The sequence below is a fragment of the Astatotilapia calliptera genome, chromosome 14 (assembly GCF_964374335.1).
Source record: "Astatotilapia calliptera chromosome 14, fAstCal68.1, whole genome shotgun sequence".
NCBI classification, from domain to species: domain Eukaryota; kingdom Metazoa; phylum Chordata; class Actinopteri; order Cichliformes; family Cichlidae; genus Astatotilapia; species Astatotilapia calliptera.
Window position 1 is genome coordinate 14,232,011 of NC_137435.1, and position 26,732 is coordinate 14,258,742.

A 26,732-nucleotide genomic window follows, 5' to 3' on the forward strand; every position below is an offset into this window, starting at 1 on the left:
AAAACAAAAACAAAACAAAACAAAACAAAATTAATGAGCTCATGTTGCTGAGGGTGGAGAATCTGATTATTTGCACGGGAGTCTCCACTATCAGCAATATCTTGTGTGGATGTGTGTGAGTGTATGTGTGACTGAATTGTGATGGACTGACGAAGTGGACTGAAGTTTTGAGTAAAGGTTGACAAACAGTTCACCACGCCGGTAAGAGAAGGGTGAATGCTTTGTTTTGCTATGTTTTGCTTTGCCATGAGCAGGAGGAGAAGAGAGACCAGAGGAGAAGAGAGACCAGAGGGGAAGAGTGTAGTTTCACATGAGTGTGGAGCTGGAGACTTAACCCTGGGGTTGCTAATTTTGGGTTGCTGATGTTTGCTTTAAGAAAATTCTGTTTTATTGACTGGATTTAGATTATGGTATTACATTATGTTGTTGGGAAAATGCCAAATGCTAAAGGTGGCCCAAAGCGGCTCCTCCACTGCTTCCCCACTGTCAGGTTACACCGGCGGGGGTGGCGGCGGCGATGCTGACCAGGCTTGAAGCAGTATCGCCAGGTTTGCCATTCTCTCCAGGTGACGCTCGGTCTGGACCCGCAGCTCTTCCCGCTGGCGGCACACCTCCGTGGGCCGCCATCTAGGCCACTCTCTGGGCCAGCTCCTCCCTCTGGCTCAGTTGTAGGTGCGTCCAGACGGCACCGCCGACCACGCCTCACCACAAACATCAAACAGACTAGCTGAGTGACTGAATGGCTGGCTGGCTGAACAGAAAACACAGACACAGAATTAACGATGACAAGACAGACTTAAATACACTGACTGATGATGATTAGAGAGTCCTGAGTCCAGAGTCCCAAAAGAAATAGTTCTGGCAGGTGACCGTGTGGCCAGTGGCTGGGCCAAATCAGTTCTGTTGGGCAACCGCGTGGCCAGCAACTGAGGTGAAACAGGTCAGGAGGGCAGTGGTGTGGGAGCCGCCGGCAGTGGAGCTGCAAACGACGCAAGGCCAGAAGGTGCGGAAACTTCTGGCTGAGACGAGGCAGGGCCAGCAGGTGGGGAAACCTCTGGCTGAGACGAGTCAGGGCCAGCAGGTGTGGAAACTTCTGCCTGGGACGAGGAAGAGCTCACAGCCGGCTCTGGATGCTGTGGCTGCAGGCCAGGTGACTGAGCTAAAGCCTGAACTGGTGACTGAATAGCTGGTGACTGAATAGATGGCTGAGCTGGTAATTGAGCTGGTGCCTGAGCTGGTAGGAGTGATAGAGCCTATGCCTAAGCCGGTAACTGAGTGGGTAACAGAGATGATAACAAGGTTAGTGATTGAGCTAATGACTAAAGTATAGGTTGTAGAGGTGGATTAAGTGGTGGACCAGCAGGTTGCTGAGCTAACTCTTCCCAGCCTCCAGAACATGAGGAAAATGCTGGACAAGCTCACCTGAGCTTTGGCGAGGTCAGGTTGAGGAATTGGTCAAACCCTAGCCTTCCACACCCGAGAAATAGGAACAAGTGCAGGGACGGGTTGGGTCCTGGCTGCCCTCATCCTGGGTTTTGGAATAGGTGCAGGAGTAAACTGAACACTAGCCACCCCCACCCGAGGAACAAGAACGGGTGCAGGAATGGACTGGGTCTTAGCTGCCCTCATCCTGGGAGCTGGCACAGGAACAGGTGATGGCTGGACGTAAGCTGCCCCATCACCCAAGGAACTGGCATGGGTGCGAAGACGTGCTGAGCCCTAGCCGCCCGAAGATCTGGTGTGGGGACAGGCTGAGCCTTAGCCACCCTCACCCGAGTAACTGGAACAGGTGAAGGGAGAGGAAGGGTCTGAGCCACACTGCTAGCAGGAAAAGGCTGATAGATTGATGTGGAAATAATGACAGGATGAGAAATGTTATCAGACTTAGCAGCATGAATGTCCTTAATGGGTTCAGGTCTCAATTAATATTGATTGGATAGCCCAAAATATGATTACAGTACACAGTCTTTGGATTAGATGGATTATGAACAGCGGCCATTAAAGTCTTGGGAGGATTAACAGTCCCTGGGTTATGGTGATATTGCTGCACCAAACAGTATGAGCGACGGTGAAATGAGCCTCGCTTCCCCTTAGCTGTGACAGCAGGAAGCCTCCATTGAGCCGAGATGGGAGTCAGAGCCACTGTGCCACGGCGAGGTGGAAGCACCGGTGAGAGAAGCGGCTGGTGCGCGGAGTGGAGCTGCGAGACAGTGAGAAGCTGAAGACCACTCTCCCCAGGTAAGGCAGCAGGTGGGGGGCCGTTGCATCTCCAAAGTCCACCGAGAGCCAGACGAGTCCCCACGAAGACGTGCTCATACTCTGAGTAGAGCTGCTGTTTCCGCCTGAGCTTTCCCACCAAAAGAGAAAGCGCTGCTTCCTGCCGCTCAATTAACCCTCTGGGGCCGCTGGACGCGCCGGAGCATCAAAATCACATGACCATTTTAAGACTACCCAGCTACAAGATGCAGCGATTCAGAGTCTCGATTTCAACTTGGGTCAAAAGTGCGTACTTCAGACTACATACCAGTTTTTGAATTGTGTCGATGGGTCACATAAAACCAGAGTTATGATACAAAATACACGCAATGTTTTTTTCTGTAAACGGTAAAAACGGCGTTTTCTAGAGACAGCGCTAGCAAACACTCTCCCTTTGCGAGTGAAAAAAGAAGAAGAAAAAACACCCCTTCCCTATTGGTGTTAGAGTTTACCATGTCAGCCAATCAAAAAAATTATATGGCAACATGTGACATTTGGTTGTTTAGGGAGAAGGGGAAGTTTTTAGGAGTGACACCCGCAATGGAAAGCGGGCGAGCGAAAGAAAGAGAAAGAGCGAGTTTACATATGTGAGACATTAGTGACCTTTAGCGTGTTTGGAGGCTATAGCTAGTTTGTTGTGTAGTTATTGTTTTGTATTGTGTGTCAGTTAGACTGCTGAATTTCACATTTGCTCTAAAAAAGCCGTCAAAGGCAGATTCCAGTGTAAACGTTGTTCCCACATGGAAAACTGGACTGATGCACCTCCTGCTGTCAGAACTGCAGGGTTTAGGCCTTTGGTGTTCTCCTCTGTCTTATACTGAACACAAACTACATTTTTTGGACTGGCACAAATAATTTGTGTGCCTTCTTATTTGATGCAGCACACCTGATTGTTCTGTAAATAGATTTTTTTTTTTTGTGTCCCGTTTGGATCTTTAGCCATCAGAATTGTTGTCTTAAGGCTAAGAAAGATGCCAAGCGGATTTATTTTACCAAGTGGATCATCATGGCCTTGCCATATTGGTCCATTTGATTGACCTTTATTATAATTATGAATTTATTTTATTTTCAGTTGCTACAAACGGGACAGACATGACTGGGGGATAGGGCAGGGAGAAAGAATGAAAAAAAGAGAGGGAGAGAAAGAAAACCAAAGGGGAGAAGAGACGGTGAGAAAGGGGGGAAGAAAGAAAAAAAAACAAAACAAACAAAACACCTGGGTCACCTGTATGGAGAAAAAAAAGCAGAAGAGAAAGCAAACAACAAAGAGCAACATAATAAAAAAAACAGCACCATCACAATAAACTAGCTAGCAGTAGATATCAGTAGATACTAAATAATAAACGATATTGTGCAGCATGCAAGATAGACAGCGCACAATGTGCTTTGAGGCAGCAGCCAAGAAAGGTGTAGTCCGCGTCTGTGAATACCCGTGTGTACACCTGTGAGCATGGACACGCTTGTTTTTTTTAAAAGGTTCCTTCATGTAATGATCTGCTAGAGGGTGTGGGGAGGCCACAGCCCCGTCCTCCAGGGCATGAATCAGGTATGGAGGAGATCAAAACTCCAGACATCCAGAGGCCCCCAGAACACAAGAGACCAAGGAAGACCAACAGAGGGGCAGCCGCGCCACTGTCCCAGAAAGAGCTGAGGAGAGTCCCAGATGAGGGCTCACTCAGCAGCCGCGGAGCAGAAGCCAGGGGGAGTTGCAGTGACGTGCCCGTGAGCTCCGCCGGCAGCCAGCCGTGCCTGAGTGACCAAGCCCCAGGCCGAGAGGCCGGGGGCACCCCACCTCCGAAGTGGCCCGAGCGAGCCCCAGGCTCCTGGCCCTGATAAGCGGCCGCCAAGGAGTGAGCCGGTGTGTACCTGGACGCCCACCCCCGGACACAAAGAACCACCAACGCACCGATGTCTGAGGGAGTCCGCCACTGGCAGGGGAAGTGGTGGTAGGGGGAGATAGGCCTCCAAACCTTGGAGGGCCTAAGATGTCCCCAGAGAGGTGGCGCCTGACACCCAACCTGACATATAGACACAGACATACAGGCACACACAGATACAAACATCCATTCCCACCCTCATGCTCTCATATGCACTTACTCCACACTCAACCAATGTGGAGACAGACATAAAGAGACGCTGTACACACGATCACACTCCCCAAGCGTACTCTACAAACCGGGTCTAGGTGCCCCCGCCCCTGGAGGGGGGAACTGCACCCAGACCCAGGTGGTGTTACCCTTTTCCCTGCGGTGGGGGGAGGCAGACCGCCCCGACTCCGCAGCAGCAGGGAGGCCCCACACTCCAGACCGCAGTCGGACGGCCAACTCCTCCTCCTAGCCCCCCCGCTCCAGCAGGTCGCAGAGAACGGGGGTGAGAGAAGACTCCAAACCTCCCTCCACCCGCTCATTGTAGTGTTGATGCATGTGTGTTCTAAGGTGCATTTAAAACCCAGGAGGGCATGGAGCTACCTGCCCGAGAGCAGCAGGTAAGCGCATGGTCCCTCCTGCTAGCCCTCAATGTCTACGTGTATTTAACCTTGAGAGGTGGGCAACGATGCCAGGGGTGGGGTGTACACCCTGATGGTACTTTGGATTCCGTGTATCGTGCCCACCCCCAAGATCCTATATGTATGTGTAATGAGAGTGTGAGTAATGTGAATGTCTAAGTTGTGGGATAAAATTGAGGCACAGGCAGCCAGAAGGGGACAGGGGGGGGGGGGGGGGGGATAGCCTCCTCTTCTCCCTGGTGACATACCCCTACTCCAAGGCCCTGCATGTGTGGGTGGTTGTGGTGGAGCGGGAAGAGGGAGGCAGCTGGAGATGGGGAGGGAAGGAAGGGAGGGCCAAGTGACCCCTCCCTGGGGCCAGCACCCCCGCTGACCCCAGTAGGCACCCCCATACTCTGCGACCCGCCAGGGAAAGGGGGCCCAGGCCCATCCAGACCGGGGCCCAGTGCAGCAGCGCCCCCCGGCCGGGACAGTCCACCCAACCCCACCACAGAGAAAACTGCACCCACCCCACCATCCACTCATCTTCCAGACTACATGAGACAACAGACGCCCAGGCTGAGATCTTCCTCCACCTCTCCTGTATCTCCCCCTCCTGCAGAGAGAGTTCCTGAGGAGAGGAAAGCTCCTGCAAGGTGTGACAATCTCCCCCACTAGTTGAAGAGCCCCACAGGTGGCTCAACGCACCGGCGGCCCCCATGCACCCACCCGCCCACAACCCCGGCAACACACCAACCAGGACCCAAGGCCCCGAGGCCCGGCCAGGGCCCCAGCCCCCAGAACCTCACGCCCATCCCGGACCCACCCAGGGGCAGCCAGGCTACCAGGTCAGTAACCCACGTCCGTCAGCACAGACCCTCCCCTAGCCCCGCTGCACGCAGCCACGAGTAAACAGTCACCCGAGAGCCAAAAGAGCCCCCAAACGGACATGACCGCTACCCTGGGTTGAGCCCCCCAAGGAAGATGCCTCCGGGGAACCCCCCGACGCCCTAAGCCTGTCCCTACCCCCACACCAATCACAACAGTGAAGGCGGGACCAAACTATGACCCCCCACCCCCACTAGGTGATGGAGCTGATCAAAGGAGCCCAGAGCAATTGATCTGATGTGGTGGCAGAGGCTGTATCAAGACTAATGTAATCTAATAGATAATTTCTATATTGGTTAGAATTAAGATTGGTTTTATTTTTCTAGTTCATGAGGACAGTTTTCTTGGCTATGCATAGGGCAGTGAAAACCATATGGGCTATATTCTTTTCTGAAGTGACATTATCTAAGCTGCCCAACAAACACACTAAGGGGGAAGTTGGAATGTTACAATAAAAAAATAATAAAAATAATAAATTAAAAATAAAAAAATAAAAAAATATAATTTTTCTACTCGAATTTTTGAATTTTTTGTCTGAATTTAGATCAACTGTGCTAATATAGTATGCCAAAATAACTCAAATGTCAGATATTTGAGGTTGTGCTGAAAATAATGATACCAAACAAGGCAAGAAAATCGTATTTTAAAGGTAAAATATAGAGGTAAAATCGAAAGTAGTCAAAAACGGCCAGTTATACCCTGGACCCCAGAGGGTTAAATCAGAGTCCACTGGGTCCATTGCGTGTCTTCGCGCCCCACGGGTCTTGTCATTCTGTCAGGCATCGCAGTGTGGAGAGAAGAAAGAGAGAACCCAAATGCAGGACTCACGTGTTAGTGTGGAATGAAGATGATGTTTATTTCAAGGACAGTGAGAACAGAATATGAAACGGACTAGCTGACTGGTTGAATGGTTGGCTGGCTGAACAGAGAACACACTCACGGAATCGAAAATGACAAGACAGTGGACATGAAGAAACTGAGGGCTTAAATACACTGATGATGATTAGAGACCAATGAGTACACAGCTAAACATAATCTGACTAATAACACATAAACACACACACCCGCCCTCTCACATCATCTATAATTGACTGAGTCAGGACTCTTCCAGACACTAAACCAAGGCACAATGTACATTTCAATTCCTTTAATTTTAAATATGTTTATATTGTCTATCTTGTAAAATAGTCAGATGTCTATTCATATTAATGTACAGAATTCATCTGCTTGCTGCTACTACTGCACATTCACCCAATGTATATACTACATATATATATATATATAATGTTCTTCCTCTACACACCCCCCCCAAATTTTTTTGCACCTGTCGAGGAGCATGTCAGGCTACATTTCACTGTGTGTTATACTTGTATAACTATGCATGTGACAAATAAAGAACCTTGAACTTGAACTTGAACCTTGAACTTGAAGTAGAACTAGACATGATGCACATAGATAAAGCTGGCACGGTAAAACAGGAAACATGAACATGTGGAAAATAAACAGAACATGAACAAACATGACCCAGGAACCCTGACAGATATAGCTAAATTATGTCTAAAGTTAAATTTAACAATGTAGTGTCACAGAGTCAATGCTTGCACATTCTAGCATACACAGTAAAGGAGAAATCCAAACTTTCTTTATATGTTCTCACTTTTATATTTTATTTAATATATTTATATAAATGTGTATTCACCATATGTATTTTTCTATTGCATGTGGAAAATGTTTTTTTATGATCGAGTGCCACGGCCCATTATAACTTTTTTTGTGTTCATCTCTGGTCTCAACAGGATGATGTAACATTTGGGCCCAAACAGTGCGACCAACAGGCCAAAGCTTGAGGCCAAGATGGCAAATACCTCCACTGCATCTGCATGGTTTCCAGGTGAGCTGATATAAGCAGGAACGAAGGCCACCCACACAGCACAGAAGATCAGCATGCTGAATGTGATGAGCTTGGCCTCATTAAAACTATCAGGGAGATTCCTTGCCAGGAAAGCAATTAAAAAACTGAGGAAAGCCAGCATGCCAATATAACCCAATAACACTCCAAAACCAACACTAGACCCAACTGAACACTCATAAATGATCTTATCATTGTGGTATTGGGTGTTTTTATTTGGAGTAGGAGAAGCAGAAACAAGCCAGGCAGTGCAGATGACTACTTGAATAGATGTAAGAAACAGAATTGTTCCTCTTTGCTGCATAGCACCAAACCACTTCAGACTGGCTCCCCCTCCTGGCTTGGAGGCTTTGAAAACAGCCAGAACAACCATGGTTTTTACCAGGATGCATGAGACACACAGCACAAAGCTGATCCCAAATGCTGCATGCCTGAGTTGGCATGTCCAAAGCCTGGGTCGTCCAATGAACAGCAGTGAACACAGGAAACATAACTTAAGTGACAGCAATAGCTGGAAACTAAGTTCCGAATTGTTGGCAAGTACTATAGGTGTTCTGCGATGGAAGAAAAAGATCCCTATAACAACAGCACATATAATTGTTCCCAGCAAAGAGGTTGCTGTTAAACAAAATCCCAGAGGCTCATCGTAGGAGAGAAACTCTGTCTTCTTGGGAACACAGTGGTCACGCTGATGGTTTGACCAAAAATCCTCTGGACAACTGGTACACTCCAAGGAATCTGACAATAAAAGCTAAGATGGTGAAATGCATTTTACATTTAATATAAATTAAATAAAATATGCAAAGACAAGCACTTACTGCTCTTATTGTTTATTTTTCCCTCAGAGCAAGGGATGCAGTCGAAACAGCATTTGGGTTCTCCCTTCCGTCTCACCATGTGGGTACCAGGAGGACAGCTCTCACTACATACTGATCGACCTGGCTGTTAGACGAAATTAATATTACCTGCTAGAATTACATATATTGTGCACATGAGAAAAATGAAAAATATACATATGGGAAAAGATAAAAGGATAGAAAAACCATTTTAAACCTTTTTGGATTCAAAGTTCCAGAAGATTTTATCTTCATCAAGTATGAGTTCTTCACCTTTGAAAGCTGACCTCTTAACTTCACCAACATTCTGAACTTTAGTGCTTCCATCAGGGAGCCACAACCAGTTCATCACATCATAAATTGGCACCACATCACCATTCTCATCAAATGACACTTGATCACCAAATTCAGTGGTGAAGTTTACCCTTTCCAAGTAATAAACATGCTGTTAAAAACAGATGTATAAGAATTAAATTACTTTTAACAATGTAAACTGTGGCCCTGCTGTTCAGTAGTCAAATATTAGAGCTATTAAATTTGAATATAGGAATTCATTGCTTTTAAACAAGGCCTATAGTAATGCGACATACTTATTCCATTAATGGTTTCTCTGATCTAATTACAGTAACCACTACTTTTGCTCAGGAGAAAATATAATCCTCAATCCAGCTTTTTCATAGTTAATTTTATAGCACTGCATTTTGCCTTACAGGGTAAATTCTTTTCTAAATGTAATTACAGAACAATCAATTTAGACAAAAAGTGTAACCTGATATCACACCTGCCATGGCTCCAGTGTTTGTAATGTGGCACAGCTGTTCCCACTGAAAGGTCCTCTTCCAGGCTTGCATTGCAGCATCTCATCAAGGGAATATGCCAGAGCATAAACAGCTTTGTACACATTATACTCAGGCCGGAGGTCGGAAACGTCCAAGAACTCATTGTTCACATTTTCCAAATCTTCCTGTCCAGTGCATAATATACCACCCCCTTCCACCCAGCCTGCTGGAGCTGGTTCAAATCTGCACTTAAATGTGAATTCCCAAAATTGATTCACCTGAAATATTATGAAAACTATTTTAGATGTTATACATAATAAAATATGCAATTCCTGCAAATACCACTGTAAATAGTTTAACCCTCACCATGCTATTTCCATAGCTATTGTTGTGATGCAAGTCAGGACGTATTTGTAACAGGAATTCCCTGAGCCCTGTTATTTCTCCTCGACGAATAGCGATGCCCAGTGTACCACCCAGGTATGGCATGAGGTGAGGTGTTTGGAGCACAACAGCAGTTGTCCAGGCTTCACTGGCCATCCACTGTAGGCCTGTTACATTTTGCCTCACCACCTGTGCATTATGTTTGACCAAATGTACAAACTCATATTGTAAGTAGCAACTAATTTAGTAACATTATGAATTCTTTATTACTAGTTTTCTCTGCTCAATCAATATATAAAGACATAATGCATCTGTTACACAGTGTAGTGATGCAAATCTAGATAGCTAGTAAAAATTTTAAACTTTTAAATTCAAACCTCTTCCATAAGGTTTATCATGTGACTCTCATGTGCAAATACAATGACAACTTGAGCTGTGGATTTTTTCATCACATTTACAATCCTCCTGAGTTCATCTGTTTCTTTGTGCAAGGACAAAATTTCAGTGTAAGCCAGGCAACCTTCACCAGACTGACTTAACTCAGACTGGAAGGATCTTGCTGCATGGAGTCCATAGTCATCATCACTGACAAGCAGACCTGCCCAAGTCCAGCCAAAATGTTTTAGAATCTGAATCAAAGCATGGACCTAAGTGAATACAGATTAAAACATGAATGCATAGACAAGACAAAACTTAGTTATTCATTAGTTACTGATGACTGTTTATAATTGTGCTGATCAATTTTCACCTGGAAAACATCACTTGGGATCGTCCTAAAGAAGGATGGATACTTTTTACGGTCACTCAGGCAGGAACATGTGGCAAAATAACTCACCTGTGAAAGATACAGACTGTATATTGTAGAAATATTCAAAGCCTTGACTGCCTCCTTACATTTTTTTAAGCTTCAATCTGGTCATTAAATTTACAATTAGGTCTATATATTTATATTAAATATAACCAAAAATAATATTTCATGGTTAAACTGGAAACTTACCATAGGTATGCTGTACAAACCTAAGACAGTGGAGATGGCAATTGAACGTGTAGAGGATGAATCACCCACAATCCCTATGACTGGAGGATTTCCAACACATGTATTATGTAATATTATTTGATCCTCTTGACCACTGGCTAATGACAATGCAGCACGGAATCCAATTCCAAGTTCAACGCAGTTATCATAAAGAGTGAATCCCAGAGTCACATTAGGCAATAGGTTGGAGTTTCTGTTGATTTCATCAATTGCAAAGGCCATGGTTTTTGCCTGCCTAAATCCTAGAACATCAAAACTAACAAAAAACACAGTCTGCTATTGAAAAATATAGCAGTATACCTGGAAAACATTTTGCAACCATACACGTTTTGCAACTACTCAAATGAAAAGAACAGAAACAACTAAAGTAACATGCTAAATGACAAAAATAAAGAAAGTTCATATTGCAAGATGTGTGTATTTGTTCTTAATGCCACTGTTGGCAGTGATTTCCCAAAGTCTTTTGTGCTGTTTCACTGTCATACTTACCCATGGCAAGTAGGCTGTTGTGGCTCTGAGGTAAATGACAGGTCAGGGAAGATAGAAAAGAAGTGAACTTCAAACAGTCCTCCTAGGATCAGATCTCCACTTTTTTGCATGCTATTTAGATGAAACTGTCCACGTGAGTGGCAGGAGGATGAAGACAGAGAAGAGGCTGCAGTAAAAGAAAAGTAACAATATATCAAAATGAACAAGAGCAAATTGGCGTGTACAAGTGACAACATAACTATTATCTGCTTTTCCCCTTTTCTCAGCCCAGTCAGGTTTCATGGCGTTGCAATTTCTTCTTATTGACATGCAGTACTGTAAATAACCTATCAGAGCAGACAGCAGATGGGCAGGGCCTATAATACATTTCATTTGAGATCAGTTTTTATTGATGCAGATGCTATGACTGAACATACACTCACTTGTGACTATGCAGGTTAGAGAGTTAGAAAGTTAAACATAATTTTTGTGTTTTTTTTTTTCATATTTATCAAGTGCAGTAAAAGGGGGGGAGAAATATTCTTGCGGTTAAATCATTGAGACATACAGTGAGCAAATGAATAAATAAATAAATTCAAGACCATAATCTGAATAAATGCACAAGAACCTTCTATATTAACCCTTTAAGACCTACCATAGAACCAAGTCCGCAAGTTGATATACATCAATACAAACATTATATTCCAAATTTTAATAATATGTATGCATTAAGTCCATACTAACTACATAAATTGCAAAAATGTGCAATAAACTACAAAAAATTTGAAAATTGATTTTGTTTTTTAACAACATATATTTCTAGTTAGAGAAATTTCAGAGGTTTATCCCTCAAAACTGTAAATGCAAAGAAGTTGCACAAAATAGTTTCCAACCACAGGAAATTCATTTTGAATGTCTTTATAGTTTTTTTTTTGAGATACAACAATTTTTATATACTGGAGGAAAAACGAAAATAAATCCTACAATGCGAATATGCAAACCCCCCCCCCCCCAAAAAAAAAAAACAGCATGTGCATCAAAATAAACAATTTCCAACAATGTAATTTGAGTTCTAAGTTTCCCAGAGACTATACAGAAAGGCATAAACTCAAACATTAATTTTAAAAACAGCAGCATAGCTTTGTTTTCCGCGAAAATGACGTCCCTTCCGTTTTCGGGCAGGTAATGGCGAACATCAGATAGATTGTGGTGATGTTTATTCCAACGTAGGAAGTGTTATGAACAGCTGATCAGTTGGCAAAGCGTGTTTCTGGAATATTGTGTTTTTTTTGCTGCAAATGCTTTTTACGCAATTTTTGCAAAGACATATTTTGAAGGAAACCGTGATGTAGGAAGAGCTGAATGCATACGATTTAAGTACAATTCCTCTGGTTTCATATATTCATATACTTTTCAGTTAGCTGTGAATAAGACCCAAGATACTTTAAACAAATTTGATAATTGTATTCTTTAAAGGCTATACTCTGTGTAAAAAAAGGGGTGGGGGTGGATCATTTAACTTGTCCGAGTATAATATGATGACATCACTTCCTGTTTTGAGAATTAGCATAGCAGCCATGTTAAGTATGAGCTGAACACAATTTGCTTTCATCTGCATTGAAGCATCATGGAAGTATTGGCTAAAGTTAGTTTATTTTACATGATATGTTAGATATTAAACCTGAAGTATTTTATTGACAGGTTAATTCACGACGTAATGGTACCACTTATTGTTAATTTGAGTTAGGAGTGCAGATGCTAACTATTTTTGTATTGTTTTTTTTAATTGTTTATTTGACATTTTCATCAGAATATCTGTGAAGAATAGATTAAGATTCAGTAGATGTTTAGTCTGTGACTCTGCATTTTTATTGGATCTGGTTTATCTAGGTGTTTAGACAGTGTTCTACACTCCCTGAAACTCCTACTAATTTTGCCCAATAAAGAAAAAAGCATATGTATTATTGCTATTTTAATAGTATCCCTACCTAAATTTGTCAACAGGCACAGACACACACAAACACCCAAGCACAGAAGCTTTAATTAATTGTTAACCTCAATATGAATTTCACCCTTTACATTCATGTTCTCTAGGCAGAAACAGATTTTATCACATCGATTTATTGTGAGAAACAATACACCCATATTAAGATTAAAATACTGAGGACAACCAAAATGTTACAACACATTTAAGGCAAATGGTCAGTTTCTGTTTTCTGTTTGCCCCTGTCTCTGTTTCTGTGTCTGTGTGTGTCTGCCCATTGCTTTCAGGAGCAGGAGCTCAAATTAGGTCAGTTTTTTTTACAATGGCAGCATTCATTTTTTTTGTTTGTTTTTGTTTTTGTTTTGTTTGTTTGTTTGTTTTCTCAGGTAGCCTTTAAGGATGAATTCACAAAAAATCATCTTCTCTGAATGGAATATCTTTAGCTTACAGCTGCAACTCCTTTGAATGTTAGAATTTGTAACTTCATTTCTTGTGCATTCTTTTGGTTGAGATCCAAAAGTTTCAACTTGAGGGGAGAAAAGATCTGGTGAGGCGAACAATCCAGCAAGTTACAATTTCTTTAAGATAACATTTTGCCATGATAATGCTCTTAAAAAAAATCTATTAGCCATACTATTGTTTGATAAAAGATTTAAGATTTTAGCGACCCTAAATTATTACTGTTGGAGACAAAATGTGAAATGAATTCAACCGATTAAGTGATTAATTTAAATAACCCAAATTATATTAATTCTATTCATTTATAGTGAGCCGACCCATGATTGCCTTCTTTGTGTTTCTCTCTGGTTTCAGCAGAATTATGTAACATTTGGGTCCAAACAGTGCCACCAATAGCCCGAAACTTGAAGCCAAAATGGCAAATACTTCCACTGCATCTGCATATTTACCTGGAGAGTTGACATAAGCAGGGACAAAGGCCGCCCACACGGCACAGAAACTTAGCATGCTGAATGTGATGAGTCGGGCCTCATTGAAATTATCTGGAAGATTCCTGGCTAGAAATGCTAGCAAAAAGCTAAGGACAGCCAGCACACCAATGTAACCCAGTAACACTGCAAAGCCAATTGTAGACCCAACAGCACACTCATACACTATCTTGTCATTTTGGTATTGCATGTTTTTATGTGGAGCTGGAGAGGAAGAGACAAGCCAGGCAGTACAGATTCCTGCCTGAATACAAGTAAGAGCCAGAACTGTCCCTCTCTGTTGCATCGACCCAAACCACTTAAGAATGGTTCCCCCTCCTGGCTTGGAGGCTTTGAACACAGCCAGAACAACCATAGTTTTCACCAGGATACATGAGACGCAAAGCACAAAACTGATGCCAAATGCTGCATGCCTCAGCTGGCATGTCCATACCCTGGGTCTTCCGATGAATAACAGTGAACACAGGAAGCATAGTTTCAGTGATACTAAGAGCAAGAAGCTCAGCTCTGAATTGTTTGCACGTACCATGGGTGTACGTCGATGATAGAAAAAGATCCCTAAAACAACTGCACAGATAAATGTGCCCAACAAAGAGGCAGTTGTCAAACAAATACCAAGAGGCTCATGGTAGGAGAGGAACTCTGTCTTCTTAAGAACACAGTGGTCATTCTGAGGGTTTGACCAAAAATCTTCTGGACAACTGGTGCACTCCAAGGAATCTGACAACAATAGGAAGGCATATAATCGATGATATCAATTGTATATAACTATGTATAATTTCTCAAAATTAAAATAAAAATATCCTTGAATTACAAATACCCACTGTTGTTTTTGCTGATTTTTCCCTTTGAACATGGAATGCAAGTAAAACAGCACTCTGGTTGTCCTTTGTTTCTAGCCATCCGGGTGCCTGGAGGACAGCTCTCACTACACACTGATCGGGGTGGCTAGAGAAAGACAAACTGATTACATACAAGGTTCAATATACACTACTTCACTCAGTATTTTTATAAAAGAAGTTATTTAGAAAAGTAAAAATAACCTTTCCTGATTCAAAATTCCAGAACATTTTGTCTTCATCAATGGTGAGTTCTTCACTTTTAAAGCCTGACCTTTTAACCTCACCAACATTCTGAACTTTAATTTGTCCATCAGGTAGGTGTAACCAGTTCATGACATCATATATTGGCAATGCATCACCATTTTCATCAAAGGATACTTGATCACCAAATGGAGTGGTGAAGTTGACATTTTGTAAATAATGTATGAGCTAATGAAGGTTAATGGAAAAAAAGAAGGAACAGCATCAAGGTAGACTGTAATTCAGAATGTTGTTTCATCTAATTTTTCTTAATTATTTAAAAAAATACTACTTCTACCATTTCTTTTATTTTGGAAAGAAAATAATGGAAATTCATTGCAAACATATCAGTGCCCTTATAGAATAATGGACCTTTTTCAATAACAAAAACTTCAGTGACACAGTAGCTTTTCAAACAAAAATGTATAAATTGATACCATACCTGCCATGGTTCCATTGTTTGCAAAGTAGCACAGCTGTGCCCTCTGAAGGGTCCTGTTCCTGGCTTGCAATGCAACATGTCATTAAGAGCATATGCGAGAGAATACACGGCCTTGTACACATTGTAGTCAGGCCTGAGATTAGAAAGATCAAAAAACTCAGTGTCCACATTTTCAATATGCTCCTGCCCAGTGCATAGCGCTCCTCCACCTTCCAGCCAGCCTGCAGGAGCTGGTGCAAATCTGCACTGAAATGTGAATTCCCAAAACTGATTTACCTGTAATGGAATAAAAGTATTGAGAGATAATAGAAAATATTTATTTATTTCATGTCTCATTCTCATTCATTTTAGATATACTTTCAAATTATATTTATTTCAGAATTATTACCAAATTATTGTTGTATCTTCCATTGTCACTTTGGTCTGGGTGTATTTTTAACAGGAATTCCCTCAGCCCTGGTAATTCGCCTCTGCGGATGGCAATGCCCAATGTGCCACGCAGGTACGGAGTGAGGTGGGCTGTTTGGAGCACTGATGCTGTTGTCCATGTTTCACTTGCAATCCATTGGCGACCTATCACATTCTGCTTCGCTACCTATGATAATAAATTTAGAATACAAAATTTATGTAGGTTCTCACTATAGCTATTAAGTTATCAAGTTATTGATATGAAGTTAGTTAAATAAACAATGTTTATTTTTCTTGCACATTTGGGGCATTTTGATAACATAAAACTGATTAAGTTTCATTGTGATGTTTCTGCTTTTTAATGTTATCAGTTTAATCTAATTATTAGAATACCTATTTTACCTTCAATGGCAGTCATTTTTGTCTAGACAAATAAAGTACAATGCTGCAATAAAAATTATCTATGTGAACATTTTTTTATTTCCAACCTCTTCCATTAGTTGAATCAAGTGTATCTCATGTGCAAACACTATGACCACACGAGCTGTTGATGTCTTTATCAAATGTACAATCCTCTTCAGTTCACTTGGGTCACTGTCCCAGGGCAAAATCTCTAAGTAGGCCAGACAACCATCACCAGATTTAGCCAGGTCAGATTGGAAGGATTGGGCAACATGGAGTCCGTAATCATCATCACTGACTAGAAGACCTATCCAAGTCCAGCCAAAGTGTTTTAGAATCTGAATCATAGCACGCACCTAAGTGGATATGAGATGAGTGTATTATTTTAAAAAAATTATAAATATACATCTGAAACCAATTAATGCAACCTCTATAATTTATCTTATTCATTAAATACATCAAAGTCATTAGAAATAATTTCAAAGTCCTTTCCTGAAACTATGGTATATTTCATTTAACTTGGTAATTATGTTTTACCTGGAAAGCATCACTTGGGATGGTTCTGAAAAAAGTTGGAAAACGCTGACGATCACTGAGGCAGGAGCATGTGGCAAAATAACTCACCTATTACAAATATACAAGAGACATATTAACACATCATACAAGTAAAAGCCAGTCCAAATGCTATTATAAGTACCGCCAAAATGTACCGCAGGGGATCAATACTACACTTAAATGAAATGCACAGTGCAAGCATAAAAATATGAAACTTAAAACTTACAATAGGTATATTGTATAAACTTAGCACACTGGAAATAGCAATAGAAAATGTTGAGTAGTGATCACCAACAAGCCCAAGGACTGGAGGGATCCCTGAACAGTTCTCCTGAAGCAGAAACTGCTCCTCCTGGCCACTGGCTAGTGATAAGGCACCGCTGAGTGCAACAACAAGGGCACCACAGTTGTCATAAAGACTGTATCCAAGAGTCACATTAGGTAGCAAATTTAAATTCTTGTTGATCTCTTCAATAGCAAATACCATAGTCATTGCATTCCTGAACCCTACAATATCAAAGCTAACAAACAAGCAAACGTTACGTCAGTATTGTTCACTAAAAGAGATCTGCAAACATGAAAACAAGCAGAGATATACAAAATGAACCCTAAAACGAGTGTATGTTAATACAAAATAAGAAGTGTAATTAATATTTTGACATATGTACGCTAAGATAGAGAAGTTATCTTGTATATAATTTAGATCTGTCATGAATATTTTGAATAGTTATTATTTGTACATGTCTCTGCTGATGTCATATTTGTGTGACACTTACCCAGTGCAGTGAGGCTGTTGAGGCTCTGAGGTAAATGTTCTCTCTGGGTAGACAGAAGTGTAATGGACCTCAAACAACCCACCCAGTACCACATCGCCAGGCTTGTGCATTTCATTGAGATGAAACTTTCTTTCTAACTTACAAGATAAAGAAAGTGAAGAAGACACAAAGCATAAAAAGAAAAAAGGGAAAAAAAGTAAGACCAAAGAGACACCTGTGAAAATATATGTGACCTGGAAGCCCCCCATAACTGATCTCCACCTTCAGTATCATTGTTTCTTTTATAAGGTCTCTCTACTTTATATGAGGGGTGTGTTATCCCTTTAACATGCTTTGCGTCATTGTTTAATTTTTTTCAGCACTCTCAAGGGTATGGCTGCAGACATGTCACCACACTGAAATAAATATGAATATATAAACATAGTCTGAATGCTGTGCTGTATTAATAAATGTATAAAAGCACTGAACCATATATTTTGTAAAATGTACTTTAAAGATTTTGTACTTTTGGATTTGGAAAATGAATGTCAATCTTGCTTAATATTCAAATACATTTTTGATGTGTTTAATGACAAATAGCCTAGCAGGGTCTTTTGTTTGAGTATATCCTATTTGTATGAATAAACCTACATATATGTACTGGTGCTATCACTATATTTGACTGTTTGACTATCAGGTATTCGTTTTAGTAGAGCATGTCACTTAGGAGGTAGAGCAGATCACCTACTCATCGGAAGGTTGATTTGATCCCTGTCTGTTTTAGTATGCTTGCAAAATACCCTTGGGCAATATACTAACCCCAAGTTCCTCCCTGATGCATCCACCGGAGTATGAATGAGTATGCATGTGAACTTTAGATGGAAGAGGCATGTTGTGTCTCTGTACCACTCTGAGCTTTGAGTGCTCAGAGTAGGAAAGCACTATTAGAACTATAAGAACCAGCCCATTTTCCTTTATCATTAGACAGATCGATATTTGGTTTAATTATCAGGAAGGGATATGTAACTGGTTCCATTTGCTTGTCTGTCAGTCAGTTTTTAGGGACATTTTCAAACTTAACAATGATATACTAGGCATTGGGGGACATGACTTCACTCTTCATTGTTAGAGTCCGAGGATAGAATTGACCTTGAAAAAACTTTCAAGAAAACAATGAGTTTCTTGAAAATTTTTTCACAGATAAAAAAAACCTTTACAACACACTTTTTTAAATACAACACCCAATGTATCACAATGATGCCACAATGTTTTGCAAAATTACCCACTGCATAAATATATCTTAAAATATCAATATACAAGCCAAATATACCAACAAACCAGTTCTGTGGTAAAGAAATTTAACTATTTAATATGTAATCATTCAAATCATAGGTCAAAGGTCAGACACCAGCAAAATAAAAACAACATAAAACAAAGTTTTAGCATAGACCTTGGCCTTCACGGAGAGTTGTGCTCTCTGAGTGCTCTGACTAACCATATCTTAAGAAAGAAAGGGGTTATTCTAAGTAAATACCATTCCTGTGGCAATGGAATCATTCAAGTTGATATGTCCTCATTTAATATTAACATTTTTCATTGCTGAAAATTTACATTTAAAATGGTGAAAATGAGTCACGTTTTGATATAGTCATCTTTTTCTAAAATCAAAGCATATGTGAATTCTGTGACAATAGGTTCTCTTCTTTGAAAAGCCTATACTGACAGATATATATCTGTCATCTATATCGATATATATAGATGTAGACCATAATAAGTGGGCTTGATAAAAGCTGTGAAGTATTCAACCAGTTAACTATTATAATATCATTAGAGACGTAAAACAAGAGGTCACTGCACTTAAAGAATCATGGGTGGAATTCATTAGAAGAATTCTGACCATGAAGATTGTAGATGTTTACATAACAAGCTAAGGAGCAGCCAAAATTGACACACAGCGCCAATAATGTTGTGCACTGAGAGATATTCAGAGACGTTTTCAATGATGTGGGAGATATGCATGGGTACTTGTTATAGTACAAATAAAGTACAAATAAACAATACTAATGTGTAAAACTGTATAAAAACATTTAAAGGACAAATTATGGCTGCATTAATATGAATATATTTTTGGTCATTATCCTACAGATGTTGGTTTTATGGCTTGGTGGTCTCTCGACCCATGATTGCCTTCTTTGTGTTTCGCTCTGGTTTCAGCAGAATTATGTAACATTTGGGTCCAAACAGTGCCACCAATAGCCCGAAACTTGAGGCCAAGATGGCAAATACTTCTACTGCATCTGCATATTTTCCAGGAGAATTTACATAAGCAGGGACAAAGGCCGCCCACACGGCACAGAAGATCAGCATGCTGAATGTGATGAATTTGGCCTCATTGAAATTATCTGGAAGATTCCTGGCTAGAAATGCTAGCAGAAAGCTAAGGAAAGCCAGCACACCAATGTAACCCAGTAACACTCCAAAGCCAATTGTAGACCCAACAGCACACTCATACACCACTTTGTCATTGTAGTATTGGGTGTTTTTATGTGGAGTTGGAGAGGAAGAGACAAGCCAGGCAGTGCAGATTGCAGCTTGAATGGAAGTAAGAACCAGAACTGTCCCTCTCTGCTGCATAGCACCAAACCACTTAAGATTGGTTCCCCCTCCTGGCTTGGAGGCTTTGAACACAGCCAAAACAACCATAGTTTTCACCAGGATACATGAGACACAAAGCACAAAGCTGATCCCAAATGCTGCATGTCTCAGTTGGCATGTCCAAAGTCTGGGTCTTCCGATGAATAACAGTGAACAAAGGAAACACAGCTTAAGTGACACTAAAAGCAGAAAGCTCAATTCTGAATTGTTTGCACGCACCATAGGTGTGCTGCGATGATATGTGAAAATTCCTAGAACAACAGTACAGATAAATGTGCCCAACAGTGAGGTGGTTGTCAAGCAGATTCCCAGGGGCTCATGGTAGGAGAGGAACTCTGTTCTCTTAAGAACACAGTGATCTCTCTGGGGGCTTGACCAGAAGTCCTCTGGACAACTGGTGCACTCTGAGGAATCTAAAAAAATGGGAAGAATTGAGATTGATTTCTTCATTTGGTTTCACACTGTTTTGTCATATTATGAGTGTCTTGTACAATAAAATGGACAGTCAGTATTTTCATCTAGTAATATTTTCATTGATGTGTAACTGGAAACCACTCTCACAATAATTTTGACTTGGTGTTAATAAAAGCCACCATAGGACCGTACACTGCTAAACACAAAGAAACATCGCACATCTCATGCATTATAATGTCAAATGATACAAACCAGTGTTATTGCTGATCTTTCCCTCAGAGCAAGGGATGCAGTCATAGCAACACACAGGCTTTCCCCGCTTCCTTGCTATATGTGTTCCTGGAGGGCAGTTATTACTGCAAACTGATGTAGTTGGCTTAAGGGTAAAAATTATTATTTTTAAAAAGTTATTTAACACCAATTATACTTGTATTGTGTACTCTATTATCCTTTTGTTTGAAAGCAAATTGTATGAATAGGAGAATTTACCTCTTTTGATTTAAAGTTCCAGAAGATTTTGTTTTCATCAAGTGTGACTTCTTCACCTTTGAAAGCTGACATCTTAACCTCACCCACATTCTGAACTTTAGTGCTTCCATCAGGGAGCCACAGCCAGTTCATGATATCATAAATAGGTAAGGCATCACCATTCTCGTCAAAAAATACTTGATCACCAAATGGAGTTGTGAAATTGACTTTTTCCAAGTAATACATCAGCTATAAAAGTGATAGATAAAGGCTTATGAACTTTTTCCTTCTTTTATACACCAATTATTGGAGCAACCTGGAATTAAGTCTATTACTTAGTTCATCAATGTACAATCATACAGTAATTAATAATAAAACTTCTTGCTATTGTCTCTTTAAAGCAGCGAGACATGAAACTATATTATTAGTTGCTACACAATTATCTTTCTTCCATAAAGTTTTGGTAAAATATGAATGACTGGAGTATAAAATGACATCAAACCTGCCATGGCTCTAATTTTTGCAAAGTGGCACAGCTGTGCCCAATAAAAGGTCCTCTCCCTGGAACACAGTGCAGCATGTCATCAAGGGCATGTGCAAGAGCATACACAGCTTTATAAATATTATACTCAGGCCTGAGTTCAGTCACATCCAAAAGTTCAGTCTCAGCATTCCTAAGCTCTTCTTCTCCAGTGCAAAGTGTCCCACCATCTTCCAACCAGTCTGCTGAAAATCTACAGTGAAATGTATCTTCCCAAAACTGCTTCACCTAAAATGCACAACAACCAGAGAAACAAAAACAGGTCAACAAAAATAACCTACAGAAAATTTGACTTGAAGTTTATTAAGTTACCCTCTCACCATGTTGTTTGCACTATTCTGTTCTGCGGGATTAATTTTTAACAAGTAGTCTCTAAAGCCTGGTATTTCTCCTCGTCGGATGGCAATGCCTAGTGTTCCACCAAGGAATGGCATAAATTCAGGGGTATGGAGTCCACCAACTACTGTCCAAGCTTCACTGGCAATCCACTGCAAGCCTGTCACATTTTGTTTCACCACCTGTGGATTGCATTGCAGTTATGTTTTTACTCTCTTGTAATACATTACCTGCAATGTGTTTTATGATATTTTCCCTAACCTCTGTCATGAGATGAATCAGGTGTATTTGATGTGCAAACACAATGACAACACGAGCTGTGGATCTGGCCATCAGATCCACAATTTTCTTATATTCATTTGGATGATCTTCCCAAGGTAAAATCTCTGAGTAGGCCAAACAACCTCCACTTAATTGAAGAAAGTCAGACTTGAAGGATCTGGAAACATGGAGGCCATAATCATCATCACTGACTAGCAGACCTACCCATGTCCAGCCAAAGTGTTTTAGAATCTGAATCATAGCACGGACCTACATGAAAAGAGATTGAAGTTGTTAGTGTACATGTGTAAATATTCTTTTAGTGAAAATTTGCTTGTTCATGTCTAATATCAAAAAGTTAATTTAATGAAAGTTTAAAAAATAACATTAAATAAAAGTTAACTTCTCATGATAACACTTTTTACCTAAATACATTGTATTTTTATTTAAAGAAATACTTTTTGCAAATATGCAAAATTTTGCAAAAAGTATTTCTTTGACTGGTTTGGCTCATGTCTAAGTTTTCTGTCAGTAATTAACCTCAGATAAAAACTTAATTCTTATTGTGCAACTTTCTACCTGGAAAGCATCACTTGGGATTGTTCTAAAGAAGGATGGAAACCTCTGTCGATCACTCAGACAGGAGCAAGTGGCAAAATAACTCACCTGTCAAGAAGCATATATTATAAAATCCAATTGTGCAAATTGCAAGGGACATTCAGATAATTTTATTTAACAATGTAGATCAATTAAAATGCAGTATATCAGAAGCACACAAAAAAGTAGAATTGGGAAACTCACAATAGGAAGCTTGAATAAACCAAGAACACTTGAGGCAGCAATAGAAAATGTGGAGAAAGGATCACCCACAATCCCCACAACTGAAGGGGTCCCTGAACAGTTCTCCAGAAGCCAAAATTGCTCCTCTTGACCGCTGGCTAATGACAATGCTGCACTGAACCCAATCTCAAGTGTAGCACAATTGTCATAAAGGCTGTATCCCAGAGTCACATTAGGAAGTATCTTCGAATTCTTGTTTATCTCATCAATAGCAAAGGCCATGGTCATGGCATGTCTGAATCCAGGGGTGTCAAATCTAAAATACACAAAAAATGAAAAAGAGTAACTAAATTCTAAGCAATAATAGTAATGAGAGAATTTTGTCAGCTACATGGATGAGACTTACCCACGGCAGTTAGGCTGATCTGGCTCTGAGATGAACGTCCGCTCAGGGAATACAGAACTGTAATGGACTTCAAATAACCCTCCCAGAATTACATCCCCAGGCCTGTGTATGCCATTGAGATTAAATTTATTTTGCAATTTACAGGATGAAGGTGGAAAGGAAGACTCCAGAAAGGAAGACAATAAAATCATTAACAGACAGATAAACATAAGCAAATATCTGACAAGAAAGCCCCCCATAACTGCCTCATTCTTTTTTATTTGTATTCATGGCTCCTTGATTTTATATAGAAGCCTATGTCAACCCCTTTCATCACTTTTTGATCCACACCCACCAGGGCATGGACAGTAATGTGGGATGGGCATAATAGAAATTTCATAATAACTGTGCTACATCAGCAGGTATTGTGAAAAATCCAAGCTCTTAGCAATATTACACATTTTATAAATAAGGTTAATTTTTAAAAACTGTTGCTTTGAAAATCAGAAGACTATTCTTAATCTACCTGTATTTCTTTGAAAATACATGCCAGTCACTGGTTATATAAATACAGTTCACAAGAAAATATAAGGCTCTCACCTTAGGTGGCACTTAGGTGGAAAGAGATCTTTAGAAAAAATTTTCTTGCATTGCCAAGGAAATGCACACTACATTGAATTTTGAAAATGATGACATACTTATTTTCAGTAAATTAAAAAAAATACTTTATTTACTACTACATTTACTGCAATTCCCCTATGCAAGGGCGTAGATTTGATTTTGGCATTGGTGGGGACAGATGATTCAACCATCGAACAGTGCCTTGTTTCTTTTTTTTTCCCTTTTTCTCTTTGCTTCTTGATAAAAAAAGGAGAATTATACTTGCCTACATATCCTATTCTACATGCTTTTAAACCATTTAAAATTACAATTCATGGTTTTATATGTGAATTAGATAATGTTAAATTACTATTAAACAAATGGCTGACTAAGTATTTTAGACTTTAGTTTACTTCAGTCATATTCCATATAAATCAGGTATCATACAAAAATAAAAATGGCTTCAAATACAGTCATGACAATAAAAGAATATGACTTTGAGGACTTAACAACATTACTTCAGTTATACTGCACCAACATCTCTGATACATTAGCACTAAGGGAACACTGAATGACCTGGTGGTTTTTGTCCTTAAAACTACTCATCTAAGATTACCACAAAGTAAAAGATCTCTCAGCAAAATTATGCAACATTTTAGGCACCATTGCCCCGATCAGATCAGTGAGCTGAGATGTTTTATTCTAAACATGAACTACTGTTACAGCAACAGACATGGACTACTGGTGTCCCACACCACAACTCAATGTCCGCTATGTGAAGGAGCCAAACACATGCCTTCTCCTCTCGTTAACTGAGATAAACTGCTGGCATATTGGTTTTACATCTATACTGTCCAGTGTCTCCTGGTGGACATACAGCAGCATTGTTTAATCTCATTTGAGTCATTGTTGACCTTACCCATCTTTTTAGTCTTCTGAGAGCACTGAAGCTTCTTTTAGCCTCAGTACATGCGTTTTATCCTCAGATTAAAATTATTACTATGTGCTTGATGTAATAATAATAATAATAATGGATTGGATTTATATAGCGCTTTTCAAGGCACCCAAAGCGCTTTACAATACCACTATTCATTCACTCTCACATTCATACACTGGTGGAGGCAGCTACAGTTGTAGCCACAGCTGCCCTGGGGCAGACTGACAGAAGTGAGGCTGCCATATCGCGCCATCGGCCCCTCTGGCCAACACCAGTAGGTAAGTAGGGTAAAGTGTCTTGCCCAAGGACACAACGACCAGGACAGAGAGCCCAGGGATCGAACCGGCGACCTTCCGGTCACAGATGCGATTTCCAACCCCCTGAGCCACGGTCGCCCAACATGTACCTCACCTTTGGCCCTGGCTCTTCCCCTCTGACTGCACTAGGACATATTGCCACCTGATAAAATAACACATTGATTCGTGCCATATAAAAAGTGAGACATGTCAATTCAGATTCTTTGTCAAATATACACTAATAAATCAATTTACTTCAGCAGCCTAACAATTGTCATGATAATAAATACTAGTTAATCTATAGCACCAAATCATCAGTCAGTCGCCTGTGACCTCGCATCTTCACCTCTGTCTGAGCTACAACATGGCAGAGCTGCCTCTGTCACCTGATAAATAACAGTGAGACATTCCAAATACATGCAGTCACATATGTGCTTCAAATACAGTAATGAACCAATAAGTCATCATCCAATTTCACCTGTGATCTTGTATCACCATTATTTTCTATCACCTGACAAATAGGACATACCTGACAATAAGAATAAAATGTGGAGCTGCTTCAGTGTTTCTGTCAATTTGTGCAGATCTTGACTCATCAGTAATGTTTGTAGGGTGAGTGCATTTTTAAAACAATTTGTGTAAACTGCACTACAAGATGAAATATTTGCAAAATCATGACTACCTCATGATATTTTGTCTCAAAAATTAACCCTATGAATATGTCAGTACCATTAGGATGAAATTATTGTCTCACCAACATTTTAACGTTAGACATACAATTTTAACAGCCTCTGTAAACTAATATCCTGGCTTGCTCGAGGCTGCCGTTTTCTCTGACAGTTTCAATCAAAATTAGAAATGCTGCTCTGAGACTGAGAGAACTAATGCATGTTGTGCAGTTACTTTCCAAAACACGTTATTCATGGTTACATTTTTAGACTGATGTGGGCCAAAGCCTAGCACAGCCTGTAACATTATTATGACGGACACATTTTATGAGTGAACTTGGCTTTAAGTGACTTACAGGTTTCTTTGAAAAATACTTTCTTATATCCAGGTTCTTCCTTTTTGCTGCCATCCTCCTCTCCTCCTCGCGGCGCAGGCTTGCCGCTGCTAAAACTAAACAGAGCTCCTTGAAAGGCACAACCAGTCACATTGGCCATATTTGTCACATGAGGTAGGACTCCAATAGAGAACGTAATTTAACTCTATCTGCACCGCTGGGTGAATGAGACGTTGACAGATCGTTTTTTCTTTCTATCAGGTTTGTTTTTCTTTACTCGAAGAGATCAAATTATTGGTGGGGACAATTCAATAATCGCTGGATATTGGTGGGGACATGTCCCTTCCGTCCATGCCAAATCTATGCCCTTGCCCCTTTGCAAAATAATCTAATCAAACTATAAAAATTCACCTCTCGCTCCTGGAGGCGGAATATCCTTC

General features: G+C 40.6%; 4 protein-coding genes across 4 annotated transcripts; all 4 read right to left on the bottom strand.

The window, feature by feature from the left end:
- Window positions 1-7,114: 7,114 nt before the first annotated feature.
- Window positions 7,115-11,268, bottom strand: LOC113036615 (extracellular calcium-sensing receptor-like). The gene is made up of 9 exons (XM_026193030.2): window positions 11,063-11,268; window positions 10,535-10,829; window positions 10,286-10,372; window positions 9,915-10,184; window positions 9,520-9,726; window positions 9,156-9,431; window positions 8,592-8,819; window positions 8,357-8,480; window positions 7,115-8,276 (listed from the first exon to the last, which is right to left on the bottom strand). The coding sequence occupies exons 1-9, from the start codon at window positions 11,170-11,172 to the stop codon at window positions 7,366-7,368; spliced, it is 2,508 nt and encodes an 835-aa protein (XP_026048815.2). The 5' UTR covers window positions 11,173-11,268; the 3' UTR covers window positions 7,115-7,365.
- Window positions 11,269-13,778: 2,510 nt separating this feature from the next.
- LOC113036200 (extracellular calcium-sensing receptor-like) lies at window positions 13,779-16,322 on the bottom strand. The gene is made up of 4 exons (XM_080289106.1): window positions 16,307-16,322; window positions 15,497-15,717; window positions 15,041-15,243; window positions 13,779-14,688 (listed from the first exon to the last, which is right to left on the bottom strand). The coding sequence occupies exons 1-4, from the start codon at window positions 16,320-16,322 to the stop codon at window positions 13,779-13,781; spliced, it is 1,350 nt and encodes a 449-aa protein (XP_080145232.1).
- A 43-nt stretch (window positions 16,323-16,365) lies between these two features.
- LOC145420178 (vomeronasal type-2 receptor 1-like) lies at window positions 16,366-17,785 on the bottom strand. Its single transcript, XM_080289107.1, has 3 exons — window positions 17,088-17,785; window positions 16,844-16,930; window positions 16,366-16,662 (listed from the first exon to the last, which is right to left on the bottom strand). The coding sequence occupies exons 1-3, from the start codon at window positions 17,352-17,354 to the stop codon at window positions 16,366-16,368; spliced, it is 651 nt and encodes a 216-aa protein (XP_080145233.1). The 5' UTR covers window positions 17,355-17,785.
- A 1,985-nt stretch (window positions 17,786-19,770) lies between these two features.
- LOC113036262 (extracellular calcium-sensing receptor-like) lies at window positions 19,771-24,954 on the bottom strand. Its single transcript, XM_026192479.2, has 10 exons — window positions 24,934-24,954; window positions 23,478-23,641; window positions 23,093-23,387; window positions 22,871-22,957; window positions 22,292-22,561; window positions 22,015-22,212; window positions 21,656-21,922; window positions 21,175-21,402; window positions 20,938-21,061; window positions 19,771-20,684 (listed from the first exon to the last, which is right to left on the bottom strand). Exons 1-10 carry the CDS (start codon window positions 24,952-24,954, stop codon window positions 19,771-19,773), a joined length of 2,568 nt encoding a protein of 855 aa, XP_026048264.2.
- Between the last annotated feature and the right edge of the window lie 1,778 nt (window positions 24,955-26,732).

Coding starts and splice junctions, on each gene's coding strand:
- LOC113036615 (XM_026193030.2), bottom strand. CDS start 11,172: ATGCAAAAAAGTGGAGATCTGATCCTAGGAGGACTGTTTGAAGTTCAC. Junction 10,373..10,534: donor GTTTGTACAGCATACCTATG/GTAAGTTTCCAG, acceptor TATCTTTCACAG/GTGAGTTATTTTGCCACATG. Junction 10,185..10,285: donor TCCCAAGTGATGTTTTCCAG/GTGAAAATTGAT, acceptor GTATTCACTTAG/GTCCATGCTTTGATTCAGAT.
- LOC113036200 (XM_080289106.1), bottom strand. Junction 15,244..15,496: donor AAACAATGGAACCATGGCAG/GTATGGTATCAA, acceptor AACCTTCATTAG/CTCATACATTATTTACAAAA. Junction 14,689..15,040: donor ACCATTGATGAAGACAAAAT/GTTCTGGAATTT, acceptor GTTGTCAGATTC/CTTGGAGTGCACCAGTTGTC.
- LOC145420178 (XM_080289107.1), bottom strand. CDS start 17,354: ATGACTATGGTATTTGCTATTGAAGAGATCAACAAGAATTTAAATTTG. Junction 16,931..17,087: donor GTTTATACAATATACCTATT/GTAAGTTTTAAG, acceptor TATTTGTAATAG/GTGAGTTATTTTGCCACATG. Junction 16,663..16,843: donor TCCCAAGTGATGCTTTCCAG/GTAAAACATAAT, acceptor ATATCCACTTAG/GTGCGTGCTATGATTCAGAT.
- LOC113036262 (XM_026192479.2), bottom strand. CDS start 24,954: ATGAGATTAAACAATGCTGCT. Junction 22,213..22,291: donor TGATTCATCTCATGACAGAG/GTTAGGGAAAAT, acceptor TGCAATCCACAG/GTGGTGAAACAAAATGTGAC. Junction 21,403..21,655: donor AAAAATTAGAGCCATGGCAG/GTTTGATGTCAT, acceptor TCACTTTTATAG/CTGATGTATTACTTGGAAAA.